Source organism: Triturus cristatus, chromosome 12, assembly GCF_964204655.1.
Source record: "Triturus cristatus chromosome 12, aTriCri1.1, whole genome shotgun sequence".
NCBI classification, from domain to species: domain Eukaryota; kingdom Metazoa; phylum Chordata; class Amphibia; order Caudata; family Salamandridae; genus Triturus; species Triturus cristatus.
Genome location: NC_140595.1, coordinates 584,734,881 through 584,761,439, shown reverse-complemented (window position 1 = coordinate 584,761,439; position 26,559 = coordinate 584,734,881). Strand labels below are relative to the sequence as shown.

The 26,559-nt window shown below is 41.7% G+C and overlaps 1 protein-coding gene across 1 annotated transcript in view; it reads left to right on the top strand.

Annotated features, from left to right (window-relative positions):
* LOC146776319 (polycystin-1-like protein 3) overlaps positions 1-26,559 on the top strand; it is a 729,731-nt gene that overhangs the window by 168,095 nt on the left and 535,077 nt on the right. The window contains exons 12-13 of the mRNA XM_085639623.1: positions 11,911-12,057; positions 14,663-14,850. Coding sequence (XP_085495749.1) covers positions 11,911-12,057; positions 14,663-14,850 — 335 coding nt within the window. The remainder of the gene's footprint in view (positions 1-11,910; positions 12,058-14,662; positions 14,851-26,559) is intronic.

Genomic DNA, 26,559 nt, shown 5'->3' with positions numbered 1-26,559 from the left:
AATAATACATATAATTAAAAAAAACATAGTTAAAATTATTTAAAAATGTTTAATACATATAATGTAAAAATCAATTAAACATATATATGTATTTACTTAATAATATTTATCAATAATTATTTTAATAACTTATAAATTGTTAAAGAAACATATTAAAAAATATAAATACATATATATATACACATACACCAATAATATAAATTAAAAATTAAAACTATATATAACAAATTAAAATATTACAATATTTGTAATCTTTTTAAAATACATTTTACACTACATTAACTAAAACAGTAGAGAAAATATTGGATAGCAGAGGGGATAAAATTACTATTCCCACTCCAGAGAGTGCAACAGTAGGGAAAGTGTTGGATAACGTAAAGGTAAAAATTACTATTCCCACTCCAGAGAGTGCAACAGTAGGGAAAGTGTTGGATAGCGTTGGGGTAAAAATTACTATTCCCACTCCAGAGAGTGCAACAGTTAGGAAACTGTTGGATAGCGAAGGGCTAAAGATAACTATTCCCACTCCAATGAGTGCAACAGTAGGGAAAGTGTTGGATAGCATAGGGGTAAAAATTACTATTCCCACTCCAGAGAGTGCAACAGCATGGAAAGTGTTGGATAGCGTAGGGGTAAAAATTACTTTTCCCACTCCAGTGAGTGCAACAGTAGGGAAAGTTTTGGATAGCGGAGGGGTAAAAATTACTATTCCCACTCCAGTGAGTGCAACAGTAGGGAAAGTATTGGAAAGCGGAGATGTACAAATTACTATTCCCACTCCAGAGAGTGCAAGAGTAGGGAAAGAATTTGATAGCGTAGGGGTAAAAATAACTATTCCCACTCCACAGAGTACAGCAGTAGGGAAAGTGTTGGATAGCGTAGGGGTAAAAATTACTAATCCCACTCCACTGAGTGCAACAGTAGGGAAAGTGTTGGATAGCAGAGGGTTCAAATTAACATACTTATCAAATAAATAAATATTAAAATTAAATAACCAATTAATAATTTCTTAATAATAATTTAATTATAAATACTAATGAATAAATATTGATAATTACTTTATTATAATTAAATTACTTCCCACCTTATTCCCCTATAAACCCACAACCAGCTCCTAAAAAAACACAATTTATACACTTATCTATTAATTAATATTAATTAATAACCAATTAATACTTAATTATTAGTAAATTAATTATATATTCTAATAAATACATATTGATAATTATTTTATTATAAATAAATTACTTCCCACCCTATTCCCCTATAAACCCACAACCCACTCCTATAAAAATAACACAATTTACATAATTATCTATTAATGAATTAATATTAATTAATATCCAATTCATAATTAATAATGCATTATTGTAAATACTAATAAATAAAAATGAATAATTACTTTTTTATAATTAAATTACTTCCCCCCCCATTCCCCTATAAACCCCCAACCCGCTACAGAACTAAAATACGCAAAAATTAATTTACAAAAAGTATTTACTGCTAAAAACTGAACACATACATTTAAAAAAAAATGTTACCAAAAAATGACATCACATACTGTTAACACACATACTAAAATACAGAACACTAATATGAACATCGATATTATTAACAACAACATTTTTACAAACGGTATTATTGTCTTCGATATGTAAAAAAACAATATTTCTTACTTTACTGTCGATATTCTGTACCACGATATCCTTGCAGTCGATTATCTTGACCTACGATATTTAAAACTCGATATTATGGTAGGTCGAAATTAAAAACTCGATATTCTGTCAGTGCACCCATCCTATTTTGGATCTTTGACCTCCGTACTTCTTCCTCAAAAAGGACAAGTTCAAGATTCTCACTCTGACTCAAGTTCTTTCAGCCCTGGATCCTGGCATCTGGATGGTGGTGTGGGATTTGCAGAATGCCTATTTTCACATTTCTGTCCTGCAGTCCCACGGGCGCTTACTGCAATTTCAGGTGAACTCCAAGCACTTTCATTCCTCAGTGCTCCCCTTTGGCAGTGCACCTTGGGTGACAAAGCTGCACTCTAACTACTCTCCCGAGTCCACCAGACTCAGGTCCAACTTTTCAGTGTCGGGTCCTGGTCTCTTAGGCTGCATGAAGGGCGATGATCCAGTGATCTCTGCTACCAACTTGCCAGGCAGGTCTCTTCAGCTTTTGTGACATTTTGCTGCGAAAAGGAAGTACGCCAACTGCCTCTTGCTGTTTCTGCTTCTGACAGGGCTTGGGGAATAACTCCTCCATGAGCGGAACACAGCAGGCACAGTCCTTCGTTCTCTAGCCCATGCTGCAGCACGTGCAGTCCAACTTTGATGCAGCCTCTTCTTTGCCGGTTCCTTGGTGCAGCAGGGCAGTCCTCCTTCTTAAATCCTCTTTTCCAGTCCAGCCAGATCTGCATTTTGCGTGCCAGTAGTAGCAGAACCCCACTCTTGTCCTCAAAAGCGCAGTAGCCCACCCCTGGGATGTTGCTTCCTGTGGGCTACAGACCCACAGAAAAAACTGTTTGGCCAGTGTTTCTCTGTCCCTGATGCCCTTTGCCCTTCACAGGTGGCTTCCCCTTCGAAGCTCCCCTTTTGGGCTAACACACCATGTGGCTCCTTCCAGGTGGGCAGAAGGTTACCTCGTGGCCAGCCTCATCAAATGGCCACTGGAAAACCTGAGGCAAGTTGCATGTGTCAACAAGTTACATTAATTTCGACTTGGACATCAAGTCGGGCTTAATGTAACGAGTTGTTTGATACCTTAGAGTATCACCTTTGGTAGTGCCATTCAGAAATTAGCACAGCTGCATTGTCAGAGTGCAACCCTTTACTCGCCAGTGGGGCTACCAATCTCTCTTGCAGGAAAGAAAACAGTTTTGGGGTTTTCCTGGAATATTTAAACACATGTTCTACTTTTTAATAGGTTGCACTTTGCGTTAGCACTCGATAGGCTTACTGTAGGGGTGACTTACACACACTGAAAAAGAAGTTTGAGCTTTGCCATTGCTTAAATTGCCAAAGTCAAGGTAGCAGTTTTAAATCGCCCTTCCAGGTTGCAGTGGCAGACTGGGAACCATGTTTTACCTTGTCCTACTCAGGGTGGCACAAAAAATGCTTCAGGGACACTCTAACTTACATGCCCTGTGTACCCCTTGTACCATGCACTAGTGACTTAAAAATAAGTTAGCCTATGCCAATTGGGTGTAAACCAATCAAACATACACTTTTAAGGATCAGGGCACTGGTACTGAGGTCTGTTTAGCAGGCCTTAGTGCACTCTCAAGTCCAAAAAACAGCATCAGCAGTGCAAAACTTTGGGGGTGACAATGCAAAAAGAAGCATTTCCTTACATGAGAGCTCCGTGTCTGATGGTGCCCATGAATATAAGAAAGAAACTGACATCAACACATGGAGTTGGCAGTTATATGTGGCCCCCGAAGTCTCTTCTGGGATGGGACTGACCCGACGTGGAGCTTCACGACACAACATACTGACACACAATGCAATTGCTCAGAAAAATCTCCAGATCCATTCTGGCTCTTGCAGGTACTCAGAAGGTGGGGGGATCTGCGATTAGATGGATTATGCACAAGAAAGAGTGTTACCAAAGGTAAGTTATTTTTTCATTTATTATACATCCACAGTTTTAGTTGTGCTTTTTGCTTCTCAGAACAGTTTATCAAGCATTTACTGTATCTCTGGAAATTTTTCCTTAGTATGCTTTAGAATACAAATTGTTGGTGTAATTTCTCAGAGTTCCGCCAAATAATGTACATTCTGTTTTGCCAGAAAATGTATGCGAGTGAGTTTTTTAGTGTCAAAATCATTTGTCCCATCCAAATTCCTCTGAAAGTACTTAACGTTAGTCTATGCTTTATTTATTTATTTATGTCCCTTGTTTTCATTTCAAGTATTTTATATAGGGCCTTATGACTGGCTCATAGCCCATTGAGGAATCCAAACTTATTAGCACAGGTGCAGCTGCATAGCTTACTTTAAGCCTTATGTTCATCAAGCTTAATGTGCATCAGACATGACATTTTTGGAGATTGCATTTCAGATGACTAAGGAGGTTATTCTGTGTTTGACGAGTACTCCACCAGGATGGAGGATGTTATAACCTCCGCCACCCTGGCAAATGAACACCCCAACCTCTTTAGAGCTCTGTGTCTTCAGAGAAGTCATCACCATGACGGCTCCTCTAAACCCACCAGAAATTGGAGCTGTCCTTTTAGCGACCTTTCACATCTCATACCTCAAGTCAGGGAGTCAGGAGATGTCGGTTTTCCAGACATACAAGTTGTCACTGGTTCCACTGACAGAAAACCATCACCACCACAGACTTGCGAGTGAACATAATGTCAGAAATCCTATCCTAATTTTATAACATTTAGTTCTGCACTAAATGTGATGGGATATGGGAACTCTTTGCGCCTTAGAGAGTGTTTCATCCGATCAAAAAACAGCCTCTGATCTTCTGTACAGCATGATGGAAATCCGAAAAAAACATGAGCATAGTTCAGACGTACTTGATTTCACCCTTGGCTGTCGTAGCTGGCAAAATCTGATTGTGGAAAATGCGTAGCTAAATAAGAATCAGAGGTGGGGGTTGCCTCCAGGAGCTGAGGTAACACCAACCAAACAAGCTGTTTCAACCAGTAAACGCTTGAAACGGTTGGGCTTAATCTGCACCACTAGATCACTCTTTCGATAAGGCTTCAGTCCTGCTAATTTCAGTCTCCTCCATAAGGCCAAGTACATGAATGGTGTCTCAGCTAGGTCTTCCCCTTTTTATAATATGGAGAGTTCGCAAATACTCCCTTCATGCCCCACCGCTGCTCTTATCTCCACATCATAGGTGTGGCAAGCCATTTTTCCTAGCCTGAACACAATGCCATCCACCCTTACTGCCTGCGCGGCAGTCTTCTTGGTTGTTGCTCTGTGAGTCACCCTAGTTTCGAACAGTCACTCCTGAAATGTTTCAAGCTTGGATTCTGTGCTACTTTTCCAAAATAGTTAAACCTTGGCCAGACTGGTTGAGATTGCAACTATGACTGAGCCTTCATCTTTCTTCTACAACAAAGTTAAAACTATTATCAGTTTCTATAAATTTTCTAATCAGCTATCAGCCTAAGGATTCTTCATAATGATGTCAAAAACCATCTCACTTCGTTTTCTTCTAAATCTTTTTAAGTTTTGATATTTTTTTTATATAGGAGTCAATAATAGACGTTGTTTTAATAGTGTTTCTTATTTTTGAACTAAAATTCTCTGACACATTATATGAATGTATAATTTATTATTTCACTTTTAAGGATATTGAACTCATTTGCTGTCATTTGTTTTGTATGAAGCTGTTCATTTAGTGAATCTGTATAATAACGCTTTCAAACTTAAAAATGTGTGGGCTTAACCATTTCTATTACCTGGAGAAGGCCTTTTGTGATGCTGTCTGATATCAGGTCTTGTTCTGGCAAATCTGAAATTATTTATTAAGTTACTGAAAAAGGGACAGCAGCCAGATCCTAAGACAAACATTGGACCCTGCTCTTAGTTTTTATTACAGACTAAGCACTGCTGCTATTAAACATATTTGTGTTCTTTTGTGTTGAGATTGTTCTTAGATCGTTTAAATCTTAGAGATGCGCTTCCACTTAAAGCATCTTCTCAAACTTGTCACTCCCTCCCGAACTCCTCTTGTATTATTATCGTGGACAACACCTGTTCATTGTTAGTGTTGCAGCATGCATAGTTAAAATGGGGCAGCCAGAGTAATTATTGTTAGAAAAAGATGAACTGGTCTCTCGCAAAACGAAACCTTTAAATGGTTGCGGTTGACCGGATTCAATTTAAAAGAGCGTACTCAAGGACCAGATTTTCCATCATAACTTTTCCTCCTTTCTAGCATAAACATTTGACCATTCCATTGCTTTGAAAACTCTACACTGTAATGGCAAGATGCGGCTTCTGGTTCTCTTTACCAGAAAAAGTATGATGTGGTAGATCTCAGCTTGTTTATGACTCCAAACAGTGGAAATCACATCCCATTATTTGATATAAGAACCACATCATATGGCCTTCTAGACTCCAGAAAACATGGTTGTTTGACAACTAATTTTAATAGAACTGCAATAAGTATAGGACCACAAGACCTTCATTGATGGTGAACAATTATGCTTTAAAAACTGCCCAATATGGAGATAGACTCTTAAGGCCTGCTTTTGTTTGGTCATTACCTTTATGATGATGCAATCCACACTTTCTTCTTGGGGTTGCCAAGTCACATCAGAAAGACCTGACCATCAGTACAACTCAAATCATTGCGTAGAGGGCATTAGAAGACAAGGAGAGGGACGTTGACTACTGATTTAGAAGTATTCACTAAAGGTATTATAGCTACTTAAGATTGAAAGGCCACAAGTCCCAGATATGTCTCCAATTAGTAGCTAAGCCTATAATGAAGAGATTGTTGTCTCTTAGTGCTGTTGACAGATATTTTGGATCTTAGTGGGAATTTTTCATACTCCATGGTCACCCCTGCCACGTGGGCAAATTCAACAATGCCAAATCATGGGTGACCTAGGGGAGAACATCAGGGACTGGATTCAAGTGAATTGCGGTTTGAGTACCACTCTTCACCAGTCCATCTGTGCTTTGGGTCCAGCAGCCCTGTTAGGAAGGAAGAGGACAAATCAGTCACATCTTACTAACTAGGTAAAACCACCCAGAGTTTAAAGTACCTAATATATTATCAAATAACATTGACTCTAAGGGGATGGAGACGAAAATGTTGGATTATAAGAACCAGGAGTGAATGTCAAACATTGTCTGATAAGATCAATGTTATGTGAGTGCTGTTGAGTATGGAACTATTCTCAGTATGAAGGTGTACATGAAGAGGATTTCAAGTACCAAAACTTGAGGGCAAAGGGACTTTTGATACAGCTAAAGAGAAGGAGAGCTGGAGAAGGCGAGAGAGATCCAGAAATAAGTAGAGCTATGTATGGAGAGCAAGTGAGCGTGTGGGAGAGGTCCTATGTAACCCACACTGTTGTGACCAGACGAGCCCTCAAAGTGTTTTGTGTGTGTGTGTGATTGTTCCTTAGACAGAATTCCACCTGAATGTATATGAAGGTGGTAGGACTGTTCCTAACAAAAAATAAATCATTAGATGGTGCAGACCATCAAGCAGTCAAGGAGGGGCGGGTTGTTTCTTCCTGAGTAGTGATTAATTCTGCAGAGAAAGCAGGGACACATCCCTATTCAACGTATTCATGTCTAATTGAAAAAATATGATTGGAAGGTTGTGTATTTTGGGTCAAGAAGGTGAATAATTACTGACATTGAATAACACGTGCACCAGGGTGCTGGATTCTGCATTGCTACACCATCAATTGGATCTGCTAATTGTATTAGCGTCATACTTTTTTTCTCATGCTTGTAATATTCTATCATGAAAAACTGGGTTTGTGACTTTTCAGCTTCACAAGTTGTTTTGTATGTTGAAATGCATGTATATCCTTCTGAATGTAAATAACCAGGTACTGTGCCTTACAGTTTTAGTAACTGATCTTTTTGTATTGTTCTAATGGCAAAATGAGTCATGGGTGTTTTTTTGTTGTTGCAATTCTATATAGCACGGACATGGCCCGAAGACATCAGAGCGCTTTACAGCAGTAGCATGATAAAAGGGTACAGCAAATTACAATTACAATAATTACGTTCAGTAGCTGTGAACATGACAAAAGCAGCCATTGTACAGGGTTGTACACGGTTCAAGCATTGATTAAGATGGTGAGGACACACCATGAAGGTAGTTTGTCTCCTGGGTAGAGTACTTAGGCATGGTCAAGGGTGATTTACCCAGATGTCTATCAAATAGGAGGAGCTTGAGGTCCTCCTATTTGATCCACCCTGATAGAAGGCGAGCAGGCCCTAGCATGATTCGCTGTCTTACCCAATAGGTCTTAATATGTGCTCTCCCTTCATTCCACTCTGCAGACATGTCATCTCCATGTAAAGTCACACAGGGCCCTTATAACAAGCTCCTGTGTTGCTTTAGGTGGTCTTTGGATTCAGCACGTTACTGATGACTCTCTTTTCTCACTTAAATTAGGTCAGCATACCTCAAATTCCATCCAACGGCTACAGGAGTGCCTGATAGGCATTCAGCAGTGCTAAACATTTGTTTATTTGAGATCATGTTGCTTAAACAATAAATAGTTAAAAAGCCATCATGTAATTGCTTACAATGTACAGGAAATCATTTACACAGTACTTTAAATATATCTCAGCTTAGACTGTACATAGGTTAAACATTAAATTAGGCTGCAAGTGATATGGTACATAGTTGTTTACAAACATAAAAAATCTGGCTAAGGCACATGTTACATCTGATGAAAATTGCATTCTAAATAAAAATTGAAGTGCAACCAATCTTGATCTAATATTATTTATTTTTTAAAATAGCCTTTCAAATTTCCGGTCACAAAGTTAAAATATATTAACGGTCTAAAAGTATGTGGACCTTCGCCCAATTTTCTTTGTAAGCCAACTGACATACAATCCATAACAACAAGATCTGCCGCCAAAATCAGACATGATATGTGGGAACCCCCCCATATCAGAAGAAAAGGAGTGAGTACTTAATAGTGTTTTGGGGGGGTCAGCCAGGTTCGGGGCAAAAAGAGTCGGCCATCACACAACCTTGCCGTAGATTATGGTTAATGCTGATCTCCTTGGAAGGGCTACCATCGGTGTCCAATTCTACTCTAGCTGAATTTCCACTGTGGAGCTCTTTTTTTTTTTTTTTTTGAAACCGTTTATTGCAATCTCAAGAATATACAAGTATGGGCCTACAACCTTCCGGCCGGCCGCTAGAATGACAGGAGCATATGACATTCATACATGTGGAGCTCTTTTAATATCCCAAATAAAGCACCCAGACTTTCCATACTTTCCAATTTGTCCCACAAAAGTTCTGTTTCCACGAGGTCAAAGGCAGCCCGAAAATCTACAAAACATTTAAAGAAAGAGCCCCCAGTTTCTAAGAATTTTTGTGCAGTAGCCCATAGGTTAAGGCAGTGATCTATAATAAATGCCCTGGCTTAAAGCCACCCTGTTCCAATTGTATCAGATTCAGCTCTTCACACCTTTGTGAAAGTGCCTGGAACAATACTTTGCTGTAAATTTTTGCACCCACACCCATTAAACTAATTAATCAATAGTTTTTGGGGTCTACTGGATCACCCTTTTTAAAGATTGGTTGTGTTATTGCACCTTTCCACTTCTCAGGATAGGTCAGAGCAGATTTAAATAGTTTAAATGTATCTCCATAGAATTTTGCCTATCAGTTTATATTAGTGTTCATTATGAGTGCCAGCAGATCATCCGGTCCTGCAGAACTGTTTAATTATATTTGCATATTAATATCTCCAATTGCAGATTCTGACAATAGGGAGAGTAATTTGGGGTCGTACTGAAAGTCTTCTTATTTCCCACATTGTCTTTCTCTGCATATACTAACGTTAAATGTTTTACTCAACGCTATTCAGATACCATACCTCCTGTTCTTACCTCCCTACCAGGCACCCCTAAGCGCACCAGTTTGCAAAATTTCATCACATCATTGGTTGAAATTATCACCATCGTTTCATCCTAATTCCTTGTGTATGCTTGCCGTTTATTCATTTTTATCCCAGCTTTATATTTCCTAGAGATTTCTTGGTAGGAGCTGCCATCCATGTATGTTACATTAGCCCGTTTCCTATTCCTCAATTTGCTTTTCCATTCCCGGCATTGGGCATCAAACTACGGGGACTTTAATTTTGAACGTTCGCCCATATTGGGAGGCATTTCACATGAACCATTCCTATTAACTTTCCACAGCAATTGTTGTTTGATCATGGGTTACTACTTGAAGAGGTCAGACTGTCAAGATCAATATGATTTTGCAAATCAATTAATTTTTCAATCTGCCGAGTGCGAATTTTCACTGTAAGACGCCTGGTTGGCTACATTTCTTGGAGGTAATACTTTAGGGTTTATTAGGATGGCGGGCGGATGGCCACCGCCGGAGCGGCGGTGGCGACCGGCGGCAGACATCCGCCCGCGATCGCAACCCTGAAAAACGCCAGTCCTATTAGCATGGCGGTGACGACCGCGGTAGTGAGAATCTCCGCCCGCCACTTTTCCGCCGGTACCAGTCCGCACGCATGCCTAGCGGGCGGAACTGGACCGCTACAATGATGACGGTGCAGGGCCAGGCTCCGCCGGCGTGATTATGATGCTGGTGGTAGCCAGCCTTTCTGGGCGGTGGAACCGCCATGGAAAGGCATGCGGGCCCCCAATGGGTTGGGGGTTGTGTGAGTGCACTGGGGGGGGTACCATGTCCCTGTACCAGATGACAGGCACTGTGCAGTGCCTACCAGGCAGTGCAGTGAAATGCATGACATGCTCCTTTTCACACCGCGGCGGTGCTGCTGGCAGCAGCAACCGCCGCAATGTTAATCGCCAGAATCCAACCGCCGCAGTCGAATTTCGATTGCGGAGCATCCTAATTGGACCAGCGGTTATGCCGTGGTCCTTGCGGGCAGTCTTTTCCCGCTACCAAGGTAGTCGGGGGAGATTTTCCGACCGCCATCCTAATAGGCCCCTCTGTTTGGGGAACATTCCTAGCTTTGATAGGGCCTTTAGAGGGAGATAATCGCTTCCTCTCAACGTAAGTGGTTGGAAATCTCACACTAAGGGGAAGTACCACGCCTTTCAGCAGTGAATGTCTAGAAATTTCTTAAGACTAAACAGCAATAAGACCGATATCTTCATAGTACGATATAATTTGAGAACTGTCATGATGATTTTTTGTTTTCTCATCTTGCTCCAACCTGCTTCACACTTGCAGAAGTGAAGAACTTAGACATCCTGTGTTATAAAATTTTGTCTCTGTCAGCCACAAATTCAGAGTCTGTCAGGCTTTAGACACCTACAAATGCTGGAAAAACTCATCAGTTTATCCCTATCAAGAGCTTTGGAAAGTTGGTTAGGCCCTGTGTCATGATCAGACTGTATTATTGTAATGTCCTTTATTTCTAAGTTCCGATGTCTACAAGAAAATGACTGTTGAATTTGAGGCTGGTCCCCAGAAATTCTTCTTTACCGTTGAGAGGTGACAGAACCTGAAGTGTTACTCGTTAATCAAAGAATTCAATTGAGAGCACTCAGCTTGAATCATTGAGCGTTTTATAGCTCTGGTCCCACTTTCTCTCCCGCTTTGTGGCCTCTTACAGACTAGCCAAACATATACACTCTAGCTCCTCTATATTCCCAGACATTTCCTGCTTCAAATGCTCACAATGGGATTGTAACGCATTCTGGGTTCCAGGGCCTGTCCTCTGGAATGACCTCTTGCTGAGTCTCTAGAGTTTTGTACCTTCTCAATGTTCAGACACATGGATACATTTCACTTTTTGTCATACTTTTATTTATTTTTAATATTTTTAGTTTTAGTAAGGCTTCTTCCTTCCTTATTTCATTTTTGCTCCTGGCACCAAGATGGCGCCGTGAATGTGCTCTTTATAGATAATAGTTTAAAAACATTATAACATTAATAGTGTCTACTCCTGATACTCACTTAACCTGATTCCCTGACCTGGAGTAAAGTTTCCAAAGAGTCAGCATTATTTCTGGATTTTCTCCGGTCAGTGGGTAAGTTTTCATCTACCTTACTACTCCTTTACATAACTTGAGTGTTGGTTTGTAGTAAATCTGACATTACGCATGCCTGCATAAGTATTCCTGGGGTAGTGCTGGTTATTTGTAGACTTGTTCAGCATACAAATTCTATGTCCAGTTCTGCAGATCGTCAACTCTGGTTTTTTTTTGTGTCTGGTTTTCTTCTTCCCTCTTACAGGTACGTGAACAGGATAATGGTAATTGACTTGGAGGCTCAGCAGAAGTGGCATTTCCTGTGTGACTCTTGGTTAGCAGCAGACATTGACGACTGCCAGTTGGATAGGGTCTTCCCAGCCGCTTCCCGGGGCGACATCATGTCATTCAGGTAGAAATGACTCTCTCTTGGGGATAAACTCTTTATAAAATCAAGCACTTATTTGAAGTTGTACTTAACTTTTTAGGTAGTCATTTTCGATTGAAAAAAATAGGCTATGATCTCTGTCCTTTTTGGGTATGTAGCCTGTGTCATTGCCATGTCCTGCTTGCTTCTTTTGGGCCTGTGGTTTCCAGAGCGATTTTTGCCTTCGTGCAGAGCAGTAGTTCTCTCTTATCTCATGGTCTTAGGCTGTTTCAGATATTCTTCACCTCTGATGGAGTGCTTGTATTAGATCAGGCTTCTCCAACGAGTAGCTTGTGAGTTACTGATAGTTCTCTAGCTCCTGTTAGTAGCTCTCATTATGTGTACCCCAGTCTACTTAACTAGAAGTTTTTACTTGGATGAATTGCTATATGTATAGCAAAATTAAAGTGTGTATTTGAGACGGAAATGTGTGTATTTTCATAACTCATAAGCTGATGTTTGGAGAAAAATGGTTGAATTTCCAAAATATATTTAAAACAAATATATGAATGATAAATCATGTGGCCTTGGGAGGATGTATTACTAACATTACCTTGGTACCAGGGGCGCTTACTGCTGGCCACCATGCATGATGCGATGATGTGACCACTGCTGGTAATCTTGCTGATGGTGGTCATTAATGTAATCTTGTCGTATTACAACACTAACAATAGTGCGTTGGAACGATTCTTATTGAACATAAGTAGCTCATATTACAGAAAAGGTTGGATATCCCTGCATTAGAGTACATTAGGAGCAATTGTACATATCTTAAGTATAGTACAGTTAAAGAAGATCTGGAATTATAACCAGGAGAGCAACTGATTGCAATGCATATGGATTTAAAACACCTACCAGGAAATCACCAGATTCCCACAATAAAAATCTTACCTGCAATTCCTAAGATGACCCGTAAACCTACTAATCAAAAAGAAAATGAAGGTGGTGTCACATGAAAGTGACTTACTTGCAATAACAAACTTAAAGCATTCTCATTATACATTTGCAACTTTAATCAATTAGAGGTAACTTTTACTTAGATTCCAACTTAAATACATGGGGAAAAAAACTACTTTTTAAATGTTTTTTTTTTCATATTACAATTATTGCAGTTTGAGGGCTCTTGAAACAAGACCGGGGATAAAATAGAAAATGTTGCTTGTGTAATTAATTTCCTGAAACAGTAGAACACTTTCTTTGCCTATGGCCCTCAGCATTGGACTTGAAAAATTCATTTCAGAAACAGCTTTTTGTACAAGCCCGCACAAGATAATTTAAGGATGCTGCGTGGTTCTGTTTTGCCCGGAAGCTCCAATAAATTCATTAGGTGTTTAACTACATTTTTTCCATTGATAGAGCTGATTTGAGCCAGTTCAAATAGCCCGCCTCAGGTGCTATGTATATAACTTTATGACCATGGATTTTAAATGTGAGAGATGAATGATTGATAATATTTTTCTATACCATTCGAACCATTAGGTTGTTTTATTATTTAAGATATTGTATTGATTTTTAATATAATTGATACAATAAAATCTTACCCACCTGCCTACTAGACGTTCATGCATTAAATTCTTTATCTCATTGAATAATTGGATAGAGAAAATAATATTTTTTGTTCATTACGGCAAGCTCTTTTTAGGCTTTTAGTCATTGCTCAAAATGCAAGCCAGGCCTTTGCTGTTTACACATAGTATCACACATTCATCCACCACATTTAGTACCCAAAACATGGTAGTGTGCCATTAATATGCATTCTTTATGTGGGATTTTCATTGTTTTCTTCCCTTGTCGTCCTTCTTTTGGACCAAATCCTAGCAAAGCAACACAGTTCTGGATATTTTTTTCTTTTAATCCAAAGTCTCTTTGGTACATCCCAAGTTTTGAGAATCTTCCACGTGGTCTAGTGCTGGAGCAGTCAACCTTTCCACACTATGCAATTGGATGTGAAGTTGGATAGCTGTATCTCTTGTACTTGAGCACATCTCTGTGCTCCAACCCGAGAAACTGGGTTATGTGGAAGTGGCAGAAGTCATATTCTCCATCTTAGGCTCATATTATACACATAACTACTGCCACTGTAAGGCTGTTGATACTGCCTTATGTTGAATACCCTGGATTATAGCAATGCAATTTTGAAGTCTCATAGATTGATCAACCATTGCAAAAAACATTTTTTGCATTTGTCATTAGGTGAAAATGTCATTATTGCACGTAATTTGGTACAAATGTTACTGGAAGATTGCATCAGGACCAACCTTATAAAAAAAAATCAACACAGAATTATGCCAGGAATGTTCTATCTATGTAGCCAAAGTATGGTGATTCAATAAAACCAAAAACACTGGCACCATTGTATACTTTGCTATCCTTAAATGTTGATGGAAAATGGCACTGCAAATGGTCGCATCTATGCGAACCAGAGATTTTGGTGGAAAGATTCACCCGTGCGACATATGTAGTCTAGAAATGTTGGAGCAAGTTTTCATCATCATTGGGGCAAACTATGTAACTCTACCCTTAAAGTTCTGCATGCCCAGTACATATTATCTGGGCACCTGTAACCTTGTGCTTTGTTTTCCTTCTCTAGTTACTTGATGTTCTCGAATTCTGTGGAAAGACTGATGAAAGATCACCTATGGCTCTCAGTGCTGACCCGTTGTCCTTGGAGCCCATTTACCAGAGTCCAGCGGCTTTCTTGCTGTCTCACCCTTCTTATCTGCAGCATGGTCATCAACCTCATGTTCTGGAATATGTCTTCAGACAATGATCTGTCGGGTAACTTTTCTGTGGTGTGTGCTCCCAAGTCCTGCAGTCCCGCTGCCTGTATCTGTATCAATATCCCTGCAATGGACAAAGGACCTTTAAAACTCCTTAATTAACAATACACTTAATATACATTATTCAAATTGTGACTGATAACACACTTCGTGGTAAGACCAGCTTTAACTCAGTCTTGGCATTAGATGACTTTGACACAAATACCACACACAGTTAACCCTTTCGCTGCTAGACCTTTCGCCCCTATGCTAAGCCTTTTTTGGCTATTTGAAGTAATTCACACTTCGGCCCCTGTAACCTTTTGTCCACATATGGTATCCATGCCAAATGTGCGTCCTTTTCTTTCAACATAATGGGGCTTTTAAAGTTAGCCAGGGTTTGTGGATTCCCCTGGATGGGGCACAGAAAGTAGCCAAAATACAGCTACAATTGTAGGTTTTTTTTTAAATGGGGAAAAAGTGCTGCAGAAGAAAGTGTCATTTTTTTCCCCCTACAAATGGTATCAAAAAAGAGTTTGTGGTGCTGAAATCATCATCTTCCCAGCTTTCAGGGACAGGCAGACTTGTGTTAGAAAAGCAACATTTTCTACACAGTTTTGGCATTTTACTGGGACATACCTTATTTTTGCTACTTTTTGTCCTTTTAACCTCCTGCCAGTTAGTGGTAGAAATGGGTGTGAAAGCAATAATGGATCCCGGAAAACTATACATTTCTGAGAGGTAGACAAAGTTCTGAATTCAACAAGTGGTCATTTGTGTAGATCCTTCAAGGTTTTTTGTATATAGAAACTAACCGTTTAAAATAAGAAATATTGAAAACAATTTGAAAAAACAGCCATTTGTGCCAACGTTTTTACCTGTAACTTCTTCTAAGTATGATTTTTGAAAGCAATATACTGTTACATCCGCTGGGCCACGCTGGTTGTGGGGATATATAGGGCTTGTATGTTCACCAAGAACACGAGGAACCCAGAGTCAATAACTGAGCTGCGTCTTGCAGTGGTTTTTCATTGTATACAGGTTATATAGCAATTCATTTGGTAAAATATAAAGAGTGAAAAATAGGTATCAAGGACACCTATGTATTTCCGAAATGGGGACAAAATATAGAGTTTAGTAGCAGAAGTTATTTGCACATCTCCGAAATTGTGGGTACCCATACTAGCATGTGAATTACAGGGCATTTTCTAAAGTTTTTACACATTGTCTTACATTTGGAAGGCAGGAATGCATAGAAAGTCAATAGATAATAACAGTTGTTCTACAATTCTGTGTTCCCCTAGGTCTCCTGATAAAAATGGCACCTCACTTCTGTGGGTAGGCCTAGTGCCTGCGACAGGAAACACCTGAAACTCAACTTGGACATGTCAGATTTTTCTAGTGAAAACGGACCCTTTTTTGCAATTTGCCTAGCTGTGAATTTTGGACCCTAGCTCTGCCGGCACCTTGGGAAACCTAGCAAACCTGTACATTTTTAAAAACTAAACGCCATGGGAAATCCAGGATGGGGTGGCTTGTGTGGCTCTCACCAGGTTCCGTTACCCAGAATCCCCTGCAAATCTCAAACTTTGTCAAAAATTACACATTTTCCTCACATTTCTGTGATGGAAAGTTCTGGAATCTGTGTGGATCCACAAACTTCCACCCATCCCTCATTCCCCAAAGTCTCCTGATAAAAATGGTACCTCACTTCTGTGAGTTGGCGAAGTGCCCGCGGTAGGGAAGGGCCTAAAACGTATTGTGTAGACATCAAAATTACCTATCACAAAATGACTTGGTTTTGCATGGGGGAGTCTCCTGGGCTTTTGACCTTGGGCTCGGAGGCCATCTAGGGAAACCTACCAAACCCAGACATTTCTGAAAACTAGACACCGGGGGGAGTCCAGGGAGGTATAACTTGCATGGATCCCCCAACGTTTTCTTACCCAGAACCCCTCCAAACCTCAAATTTAGCTGAAAAAGACATGTTTTCCTGTATATTTCGGGGTCTAACTGCTTTGCTTTGTTGAGTGTCCATCTTGTTAGTAGAGTGTTACTTTTTGTTTGATAGAATATAGTCTATCCTGGATGAGTGACGATATTTTTTGCTATAAAAAGTAAACCCTTGGAGATCTCCCCTCTTTGCCCTCCAGACATCCACCAGATCCAAATCGTGCAATAGGTTTTTCATTGCTCAACGAATCTGTGGGGCCCCTATAAAGTGGCTCTGATTTGACCTATCTTTAAAAGGGTCGAGAAGTACATTAAAATTGCCTCCAATTACTATAGGTGGAGTTGCAGTAATTAGTTTGGATTGCAACTTACAGATATAGTTTGGGTCGTCAACATTTGGTCCATAAAAGGAGGCACAGACCAATTCTGACCCACCAAAATCCAATTGTGCCACGATCCACCTCCCTGACTGATCCGTCTGCACTGATTTAATAGAACAGGAAGCCCCTTGCTTTATCAGGATTGCTACCCCCCTGCTATTAATCGTTTGTTGTGAAACACAAAAACATTTTATCCAGGGAATTCTAGAGAATATTAAAGAACATTCTACGAAACTCAGATGTGTCTCTTGTAAGAGGCAGACCTGAGCTGAAGAGAGCTCTAAATACTTCAAGATTAGCCTTTGCCTACGTGGACATCTTAGCCCATTTATATTCCAAGAGATAAAATTGACTTTACTGTATTTTATTGGTATTCCTGCCATCAGCTTATAGTCCCTTGGTACTGGCTAACTTCCTAAGCTTCAGGTGAAACGAGGTATATTTTTTTATTTTATCCACTGCTCCACACCCAGTGCTCCCTGCTCACCCACCCCTCCCAACCCCCCTTGCCCTGTGACCCCTTCTCCCATGAGGAACCCTCCCTTCCAATAGGCTAAGCCTATTCGATCACCACTCCCTCAGGCTTCCTAAAAACAACGCGAATGCAATTAATTAAGACAGGGGTACTTTGATGTCTAGAGCCCCCTCATATCTTCAATGATCTCCCTCTCTCCCCTTCGCCTCCGTTTTGATTGTGGCTATAAATGCATCTGCCTTCCTCGGTCGTGCGGAACAGGTGCATCTGGTTATCCCACATCACGCGTAACCTCTTCCCCAGCTCCCACTGTCTTGTTGCGGTGATGTGTGAGAGGTCTGATCTTATTGTAAAGGAGAATAGAGTTTGTCACGTGATGTAGAAGTAATAGTACCTTCCTTGAGGGCAGAGGTTAGGATTAACTCCCCAACAGAGTATGACAGAAAATTAACCAGTATCTTCCTTGGTCTTTGTCTGCCGGGGTTCCTCTTAAAAGGATCGCGATGTACTCTTTGGATCTATACTAGGCGAGTTTTTTAAAACTGTTCCCATTAACAGATAAATCACGTACCCCTTTATATAGCTGATCTTTCAAGGGCTTCCGGGATATTTAAAGCCTCAGATTGTTTTTCCTGGAATGATTTTCCAGGCGCTCCAGATCGTCTTTAAGTTCTTTATTTTGGGCCGTTAATTTTACCACATCCGCAGAGTTGGCATATATAGCTTCCTTAAGTTTAGGGATCTCGGTCTCTATTGCCTCCGTCCTTGCAGTGACTTCTTCCAGCTTCTGGGTCAGCACCTCGCATGATAGTTGAATAGCTGCCTGGTTGACTTCTGAAACCAAAAACCTAATAACCATCTCAGCCTGGTTTGCTTCCGAGACCGTAAACCTACCAGCCATCTCCTCTTTCATAGATAGTAATAAATCCACCAATGAGTGGGTTGCAGAATTTAGGACAGCATTATGTGGTGTGATAATGTCGCTTGTAGATTTTGTAGACTTCGGCTGGTTTTTCGTGCTGTCTTCCATACTGTCTTCGATTCCCAAAATGCAATACCTATTAGAGAGGCTCACTGTGGGATAGGTGGCTGGTCTGCTCGCGCTCTTAGCTTGCTTATTCGGGGAGGGCGGCCCTTCTAGATTGCTCAGCTGGATGAGATACACATCCTCTGAGGCTTCACTCCGCTGATCGGGGGGGCGGGGTTACTTACATCCACCTCTTTAAGGCAGTGTGAGCTAGGTGCATTCCCCTGGGGGGTAACCTGGTCTACACTCTTTACGCACACACTCTTTATGGGTGCGCCGGTTATCGTTGTTTCGGTAGACATAACTTTGTAATAAGTTTTCAAGGATGGCGTAACTTTCACCTTTAGGGGCAATATTTTCTTCCCCCTGCCTCTTTCCTTACCCTTGCCAACCTCCCTCCCTTTGATGGCAAGTCCACAGTCCGTTGTATCCTTTTTCTGCTTCCGTTGCCTCCCTGATACCTTAACTTCTGATACAGGAGGAGAGACTCTGGGGGTTAAGATAGGCTGAGCAATGTCTGTATTGAGGGAGGAGTGGGCCGCTCTTGCCCGTAGAGTGTATCTGCTAATTTTGGGTGGAGAGGAGTCCGCTTTTGCCACTTCGCCTGTCTCCATACAGTAATGGGGCACCCCCCCCCCCTGGCGCCCTTAAGATGCCAACTGACCTTTTGCCAAAAAATAGATAGGCGCTACAGATACAGCTGTTAGAGGAGCTATCTGAAAGTAGTATATGCTCCTTCTTACCTCCACTCAGCACAATGGCACTTGCTTCCTTAAAGTTCCAATGCCCTACCTGAAAGCCGGCCTCAGAGCCAACCTCCTGCCTCCTGGAATCCACCTGCAGCTCGATACTTTCACCGAAACCCACACATTAGCCGGCGCTTGTACTGCCCCTACCTCCGGTAATCCGGAGCAGGAAGCGCGCTGCACCCTGGCGTCTCCACTCCTGCGCCGCTGCTCTCCACCTCCAGTGCGAGTCTCCTGGCGGGCTGCAGCAGGGGTCCAGAAGCACACAAACACCGGGACCAGGAGAGGGAAAAAAGAAAAGCTCGCAGGGCATCACTGCCCTCCAGGTACGTGAGAGAGGGAAAAAACAAAATTCAAATCAGGGCTCTGACATTACAGACCCCCAACAGAGAGCCAGAGGGAGCGTGACCGCGGCCGTTTAGCTAGCGGCCGCCATGTTCCTCCATACCCTTACCCCCTAACCCTACTAAATGATCTTCTCTAGAATACTTTGTTTTCAATATCAACTCCCGACTATGGATTTTGTTTGGGACGCCTCTAAGGCTACCTTGAGGGGCAGACTACATGGTCTTATCTACTCTAAGAATCGGGCTGAAGCCCAGGAGTTAAGTAATATGGAAGGGAGAATCCAGCAATTAGAAACAGAAAGGAATCGACTCAGCCAGGGGAGCCCAGCAAGGTTAGTAAAAGTTCAGGGAGACTTAGAGGGCGCTAGGCAGGAGTATAAGGGGGAAATGGACCAGAAATGCAGGGCACAATGGCTCATTAAGAGTATGCAAAATTATGAGTATGGGGAGAAGGCTGGAGCTTTACTGGCCTGGAAAGCAAGAACTGATCGAGCAAAGAACAACAATGAGCTTATAATAAATACCAACGGGGAAAATCAAGTAGAGTAGAGGACATGCAGACCTGTCTTCTCTCCCTCTTCTCGGACCTTTACAGAGAGAACCTAGCCCCCTCTCCAGACCAAATACAATCATGGTTAAGAGGTAAATCTTTGCCAGTACTAACAGAAGCAAGCCGCAATCTCCTAGATGCCCCTATAAATCTAGAAGAGATTAAAAATCAAATAAAGGAATCCAAAAACAACAAAGAATCTGGAATAGATGCACTGCCGAATGAAGTTTATAAGCTTTTATCAGAAGAACTAGTACCGGTATTGGATACCCTTTTTAACTCAGTATATAGCCCAGCAGGCCAGATCCCCACATCCTGGAAGGAAGCAACCATAGTACTAATACTTAAACCCGGTAAGGACCCATTAAAACCAGATTCTTATCGCCCAATCTCCCTGCTGAATGCCGATAACAAGATCTTTATGGGTATTTTAGCATGGAGACTGACTAAATTGGTCCCCAATCTGGTCAATATTGACCAGAAGGGTTTTGTAGCCGGGAGATACATCAGGAGCAGACACAGCTGCTGATAGGCAATATCGACCTGGCCATAGTAAGATCAGATCCCTTCTCAGTAGTGGCCTTGGATGTGGCCAAGGCATTTGACAGGGTCTGCTTTGTGTATCTCTAGGAGGTTCTTAGGACTATGGGCTTTGGCCCCATTTTTATTCAGACCCTGAGAAAATGCTATCAGGGAGCATCCGCAAGGATTCTATTAAATGGCATGCTAACCTCTAGCTTCAATATCCAGAGAGGAACAAGACAGGGGTGTCTTATCTCACCCCTGTAATTTAATATCTACATAGAGCCGCTGGCGCAAGCCATCAGACTGGATGAGTTAATTTATCCCTTTATATCCCAGAACTATCATTGTAAGTTATCCCTTTATGCGGACGATGTAATATTATATACAAGCAACCCCGGGGCTACCATCCCAAGGGTTGAAGCTCTCCTGGAAGAATTTGGTTCCTTCTCTGGTTATTTATCTAGCTCTTCCAAAACGGAGGTGATGTGTTGGAACATCGAACAATGGGAGTGCCCCACCAGTAAGGAGATAAAATACTTGGGTATTTATACAGTAAAAGAATTAGACAAAATCCCTCAGATAAATTTGAGTGAAATTGATCGTCTTTTTAATGGATTGAGGAACCTACCCTTGACAATCTACATGAAGGTCAATCTGGTGAAGATGGTCATCCTCCCCAAATTGACTTTTTAACGCAGTCCCTTTGGTCTTCCCCAGCTCATGTATCTCTAAGATTCAAAGTAAAATCGGGAGCTTTATTTGGGGAGATAAAGGAGTAAGGGTATCCTGGAAGAAGTTGAGGCGTAGGCTCACTAAAGGAGGGTTGGCTCTCCCGCACATTAGATGGTATTCCGTGGCATTCCAGTTTAAAGGTATTTGGCTGCTACTTTCTAAACCGGTGGATTCATCTTGGGGGAGACTGTTGGGCGAAATGGCTATGATGGAGGGCGGAGGAGGCGGAGAAGGCATTTTATACAAGTTTGGGGCCCCAAGGTACTTCAAACGAGTGTGTTTGAAGGTCCTTAGGGCCGCCCTGGAAACATGGTATAAAGTTAGAAGAAGGTGGGGAATTGGTTATTACTCAGAATTTGCACCTATATGGGATTCCCCTGGGACACCACTCTGCCTCCAAGATAGTCTGGCTGTACCCATTAGGAGAGCAGGCATAACCATCTGGTCTGACTTGGCAGACGCAGAAGGCATTCAGGCTTGGGATTTATTAAGAGCCAAGATAGGGCCTGGGTTCTCCAAGTTCAAGTATTTACAACTTAAATCCTGGTATGATGCAGGAAAGGGGGAAATAACTGGAGACTGGGACATGGAGATTCTTTTCCAATCTGCACAGCCAAAAAAGAAAGAAATCTCTATCTGATACAAGAAGTCTCTATATGCAGAAGATTTGGATCTTCCACCACAATCCTCGGTCTCGAACCAATCTCCCTTTGAGTCTAACATTGGAGATTTACTCGAGCCCTCTCTGAAATTATTATACAAATTTATTAAACCAGCCAGTCTAAAGAAAAATCATTTTTTTGTTACTAATCAACTCTACTATACACCAGCTAAGATAGCTAAGTTCGCCCCACTGCCCACTACAAATTGTCCTAGGTGTAAGGCACTCAATGCTAATGACATCCATATTTTCTACGAGTGCCCCGAATTAAGAGCCTTCTGGAAGGGGGTGGGGTATACTCTCCGTTGCATCTTTAATGTAAATATCGAGGTCAATCTATCACTGGTATTCTTTGGAAATGATGGCATATCTACTAGTCTTAACCTTTCACAGATTCAAAGTGGATTTCTCCCATACATGATACTACTGGCCCGGAGAGAAATATGCATGAAGTGGAAAGATCCCCATCCTTCGGAGAGAGAGGACTGGCTTAAAGCCACATTTTCTATGGATCGCCTAGATAGAACCGAGGATAGATCAACAAACATCTGTCAGCCCCTCTCGAGTTGAGGTCGAGATTTGGGACTTATATAATCTTTGTAGGCTCCTCTTACGGTCCTATGATTACACCCAGCCCTTAAAAACTCGGGGCTGTTCTGGACGACCTAAGCATGTGCAGTAAGCCATAGGTTGCCCAGTCGTAGACAGATGGCTTTTAAAGATTTGCAGAAGCTTATGGGTAAGATGAGGACAAAAAAGAAAGAAAGAAAAAAACACGTTTTCGGCACATTTATGTGATGGAAAGTACTGGAATCTGAATGGATCCACAAACTTCCACCCACCCAGCATTCCCCAAAGTCTCCCAATCATAATGGTATCTCACTTGTGTGGGTGGGCTAAGTGCCCACAGCAGGGAAGGGCACAAAACGTATTGTGGAATCAGCAGGGAATTCCGGGTAGGAAACTTTGGGGGATCCTTCCAAGCCATGCCTCCCTGGACTCCCCTGGGTATCTAGTTTTCAGAAATGTCTGTGTTTGGTAGGTTTCCCTAGATGGCCACACCAACCCACACGAATGAGGTACCATTTTTATCGGGAGACCTGGGAGAACGCTGGGTGGTAGGAAATCTGTGGTGGTCCGGTGATTCTACAACTTTCCCACACAGAAAAGTGAGGAAAATGTGATTCTAATAGCTAGAATTTGAGGTTTTCAGGGGACTCTGGGTAGGAAAATGTTGGGAGATCCACACAAACCATACCACCCGGGACATCCTTAGGTGTCTAGTTTTCAGAAATGTTTGGGTATGGTAGGTTTCCCTAGATGGCCGCTGAGCCCAGGACCAGAAACGCCGATGACTCCCTCGCAGAACCAAGTAGTTTTGCGATCAATAATTTTGAAGTCTCCGCAGTACATTTTGGAGTGTTTCCTGTCGAGGGCACTAGACCTACCCACACAAGTGAGGTACCAGTGTTATCGGGAGACCTGAGGAAAGCTGGGTGGTAGGAAATTTGTGGCAGTCCGGTGCTCCCACAACTTTCCCACACAGAAAAGTGAAGAAAATGTGATTTTATTAGCTAAATTTGAGGTTTGCAGGGGATTCTGTGTAGGAAAATGTTTGGAGATCCACGCAAGCCGCACCGCCCTGACCTACCCACATGTCTAGTTTTCAGAAATGTCTGGGTTTGGTAGGTCTCCCTAGATGGCCGCTGAGCCGGGACCAAAATTCTCCCCTTTCCAATGATACCTCCCCCGTCTACCTCAGTGTTCAGGGGGCTGAGTTAGCCCCCTGAGCACTGAAGCAGTGAAACTAAAACTGAGTTTCAGTTTCTCAGAAATTACGTCAACCAACGTGTGCGCCGATGGTCATTTCGGAGAAATGATCAGAACACCCTCGGGAGCTGGAGAAGCTCTTCCCTAGCTCCAGAGGGTGTTTTGAAAGGAAATCCCTCTGGTGCCCGCACCAGAGCGATTTCCTGTGCCATATGCGCGGATGGCTGGGAGCTGTCCGATGCACATGAGCACTGGTATGTCAGACGGCTTCCCGCCGTCCGACGCACCGAAGGGGTTAAGACTCAAGAAGCAGATGAAGTGCTTGGTTTGAGCTTGCCTAAGATGGCTTTGTCTGTGTATCTCTGCTTTTCCAAATCCACAACCACCAACAAAATGCATGTTACAACTGCTTAAAGCACCATCAACTACCGAATATGCAGTCAAAAACAAACTTGGGTAATCTCGGCAAGAGAGAAGTACATTGAGCCGTTTACACAACTTGAGGTTGGCCTGCAACACTCTCCTTTTCTCACACCCTCAAGATGGCAACTGCCATCAGTCACATACGAGACTGTCAACAACAAACTACTGATAATAAGGAATTAAGTTGTCAGCCTACTCACCACCGTATTTGTAAGCCTTGGAAGCCATCCGTTCTCCTAAACAGCATGGTGGAACTTCCCAGTACATTGGAGCGGCTGTGCATCACACATGCCAAGAACTCCATTAGGCTCACAACCCCACAAGGTAAAACGGCATGAATCGGAACAGCATCTTCATTGATCATACTGCTCCTTTTATAATATCGCCCAGATCCACCGGCCCCCTGTTTTTATTTAAATTTACTGTAGTATTATATTTTTATATAAACAAAACGAATGTATTTATACTTTTTTAAATAAATATATATATTTATATAGATATCAAGACAGAAAGGTTGCCCCACTGAAGATATCACACCTGAAGGGGTTGCCGCACACACACTGCTAGTAACAGCAGCAACAGCTTTCCCTCTTGCTTCCTTGTAAAAAATGCCAAACGTGTTTCGAGCACTGTATGCCCTTGATCACTGGCTGACACAAAATACAGAGAAAGCGGTGTTTAGCGGAATCACCAATTTAGTCAACTGCAAAGTTCCGCCCCAATAGGTGCATGGCATATTGGTTAAGGTAGTCCATATAATAGTTGCCCAGACTTTCAATTCCATTAAAACCTCAGTGGGTACCGCAAGCTCTGATTAGAATGTAACAAAAATGAGAAAAAAATGTTATATTCACTATATCTTATCAGCGTGTCCGGCCGCGAAGATGTCCTGCCGCTTGTCAGGCGGTTCTATGGTGCCCGCAACCTCGTGCACTTTCCGGAGTGAAGGGGGCCTCACTGCCGGCATATATTGGACAACAGGATAGTGTTTTTCCTATTTGCTTCCACCCACTGGGGATACTGACCCAAATATGGCAGACTGTTTAACACTGAATAACCTCAGGCCCAAGCGAACATGATAAACTACTTCAAGTGTTAGCAGACAGATCTGTACAACCCATGTGGGTAAATATCCAAGATTATGATCACTGTAAAAACAAACACATAGAGAGAAACACAGAATAGACTACCAAAGAACAAAATAAACAGAATATGCTTAGCTTCTGCAGATCCTCATGGTACGGACTTGAAATCTCTCCATTCATACATGTGTAGATAAAATAACATGCAATTAAAAAAAAATTAAACACTGCAGAAAACTATATACATTATAGTAAATGCAAAAGAGAAACAATCAATAAGCACCATACTAAATCAGAATTAATCAAGGTGTATCCTGAGCTCTTCTTTATTCAGGCCTTTTGGCATCTTTGTTTCCAGTTCAGCAAAATATTTAGATTCCAGTCTCCCCAAATTGAGTTCACGGTTCCCTGCCCTCACATTAGAAAGGATACAGTCAATCACAAAAAATGTGATCAAAATATAATTTCTGTTGAGCATTTCATTGAAATTCCTGTCAACTGGATAGTGACTGTCATAATGGTTAAGAGCACGCAAATGTTCAAAAGGCTTTTTTTTACTGTGCATATGGTGCTATCAATATACTGTTAATCGCAACTGCAAACTAGCACATAAATGACAAAATCTGAATTACAGGTTATAAATTTCATGAAGGCTTTCGGTTTACCAGTCATTGGCGTACTGTAATTATCACGTTTGCATTGTTTTTGTGCGCTTCATGTTTATTATACTTGTAAAAACCAGTTTTCTTAGTTGTAGATGCCAGTTGCACATCGGTAATCCTATTTTTGCTCAGTTCCACTCTGAGAGAGCTACTTCTTCTTAAAATAAAACTGTGACCAACTGCAATGCTCCTAGTCAGTTGATTATCTGATTTTAAAATTTGCCAGTCGTAAGAAATTGGGGCATTAAAAGGGGGGGGGGGGACACGTGAATACTCACATCAAGTAAAAATGCCAATTCTTGTCAGGGTGAACGCCTTAAAATCACAAAATTAACCTGAGCTCAGCCCTCTGGTAGCTATGGTACCGAGCAGACAGGCTTAACTTAGAGGCCATG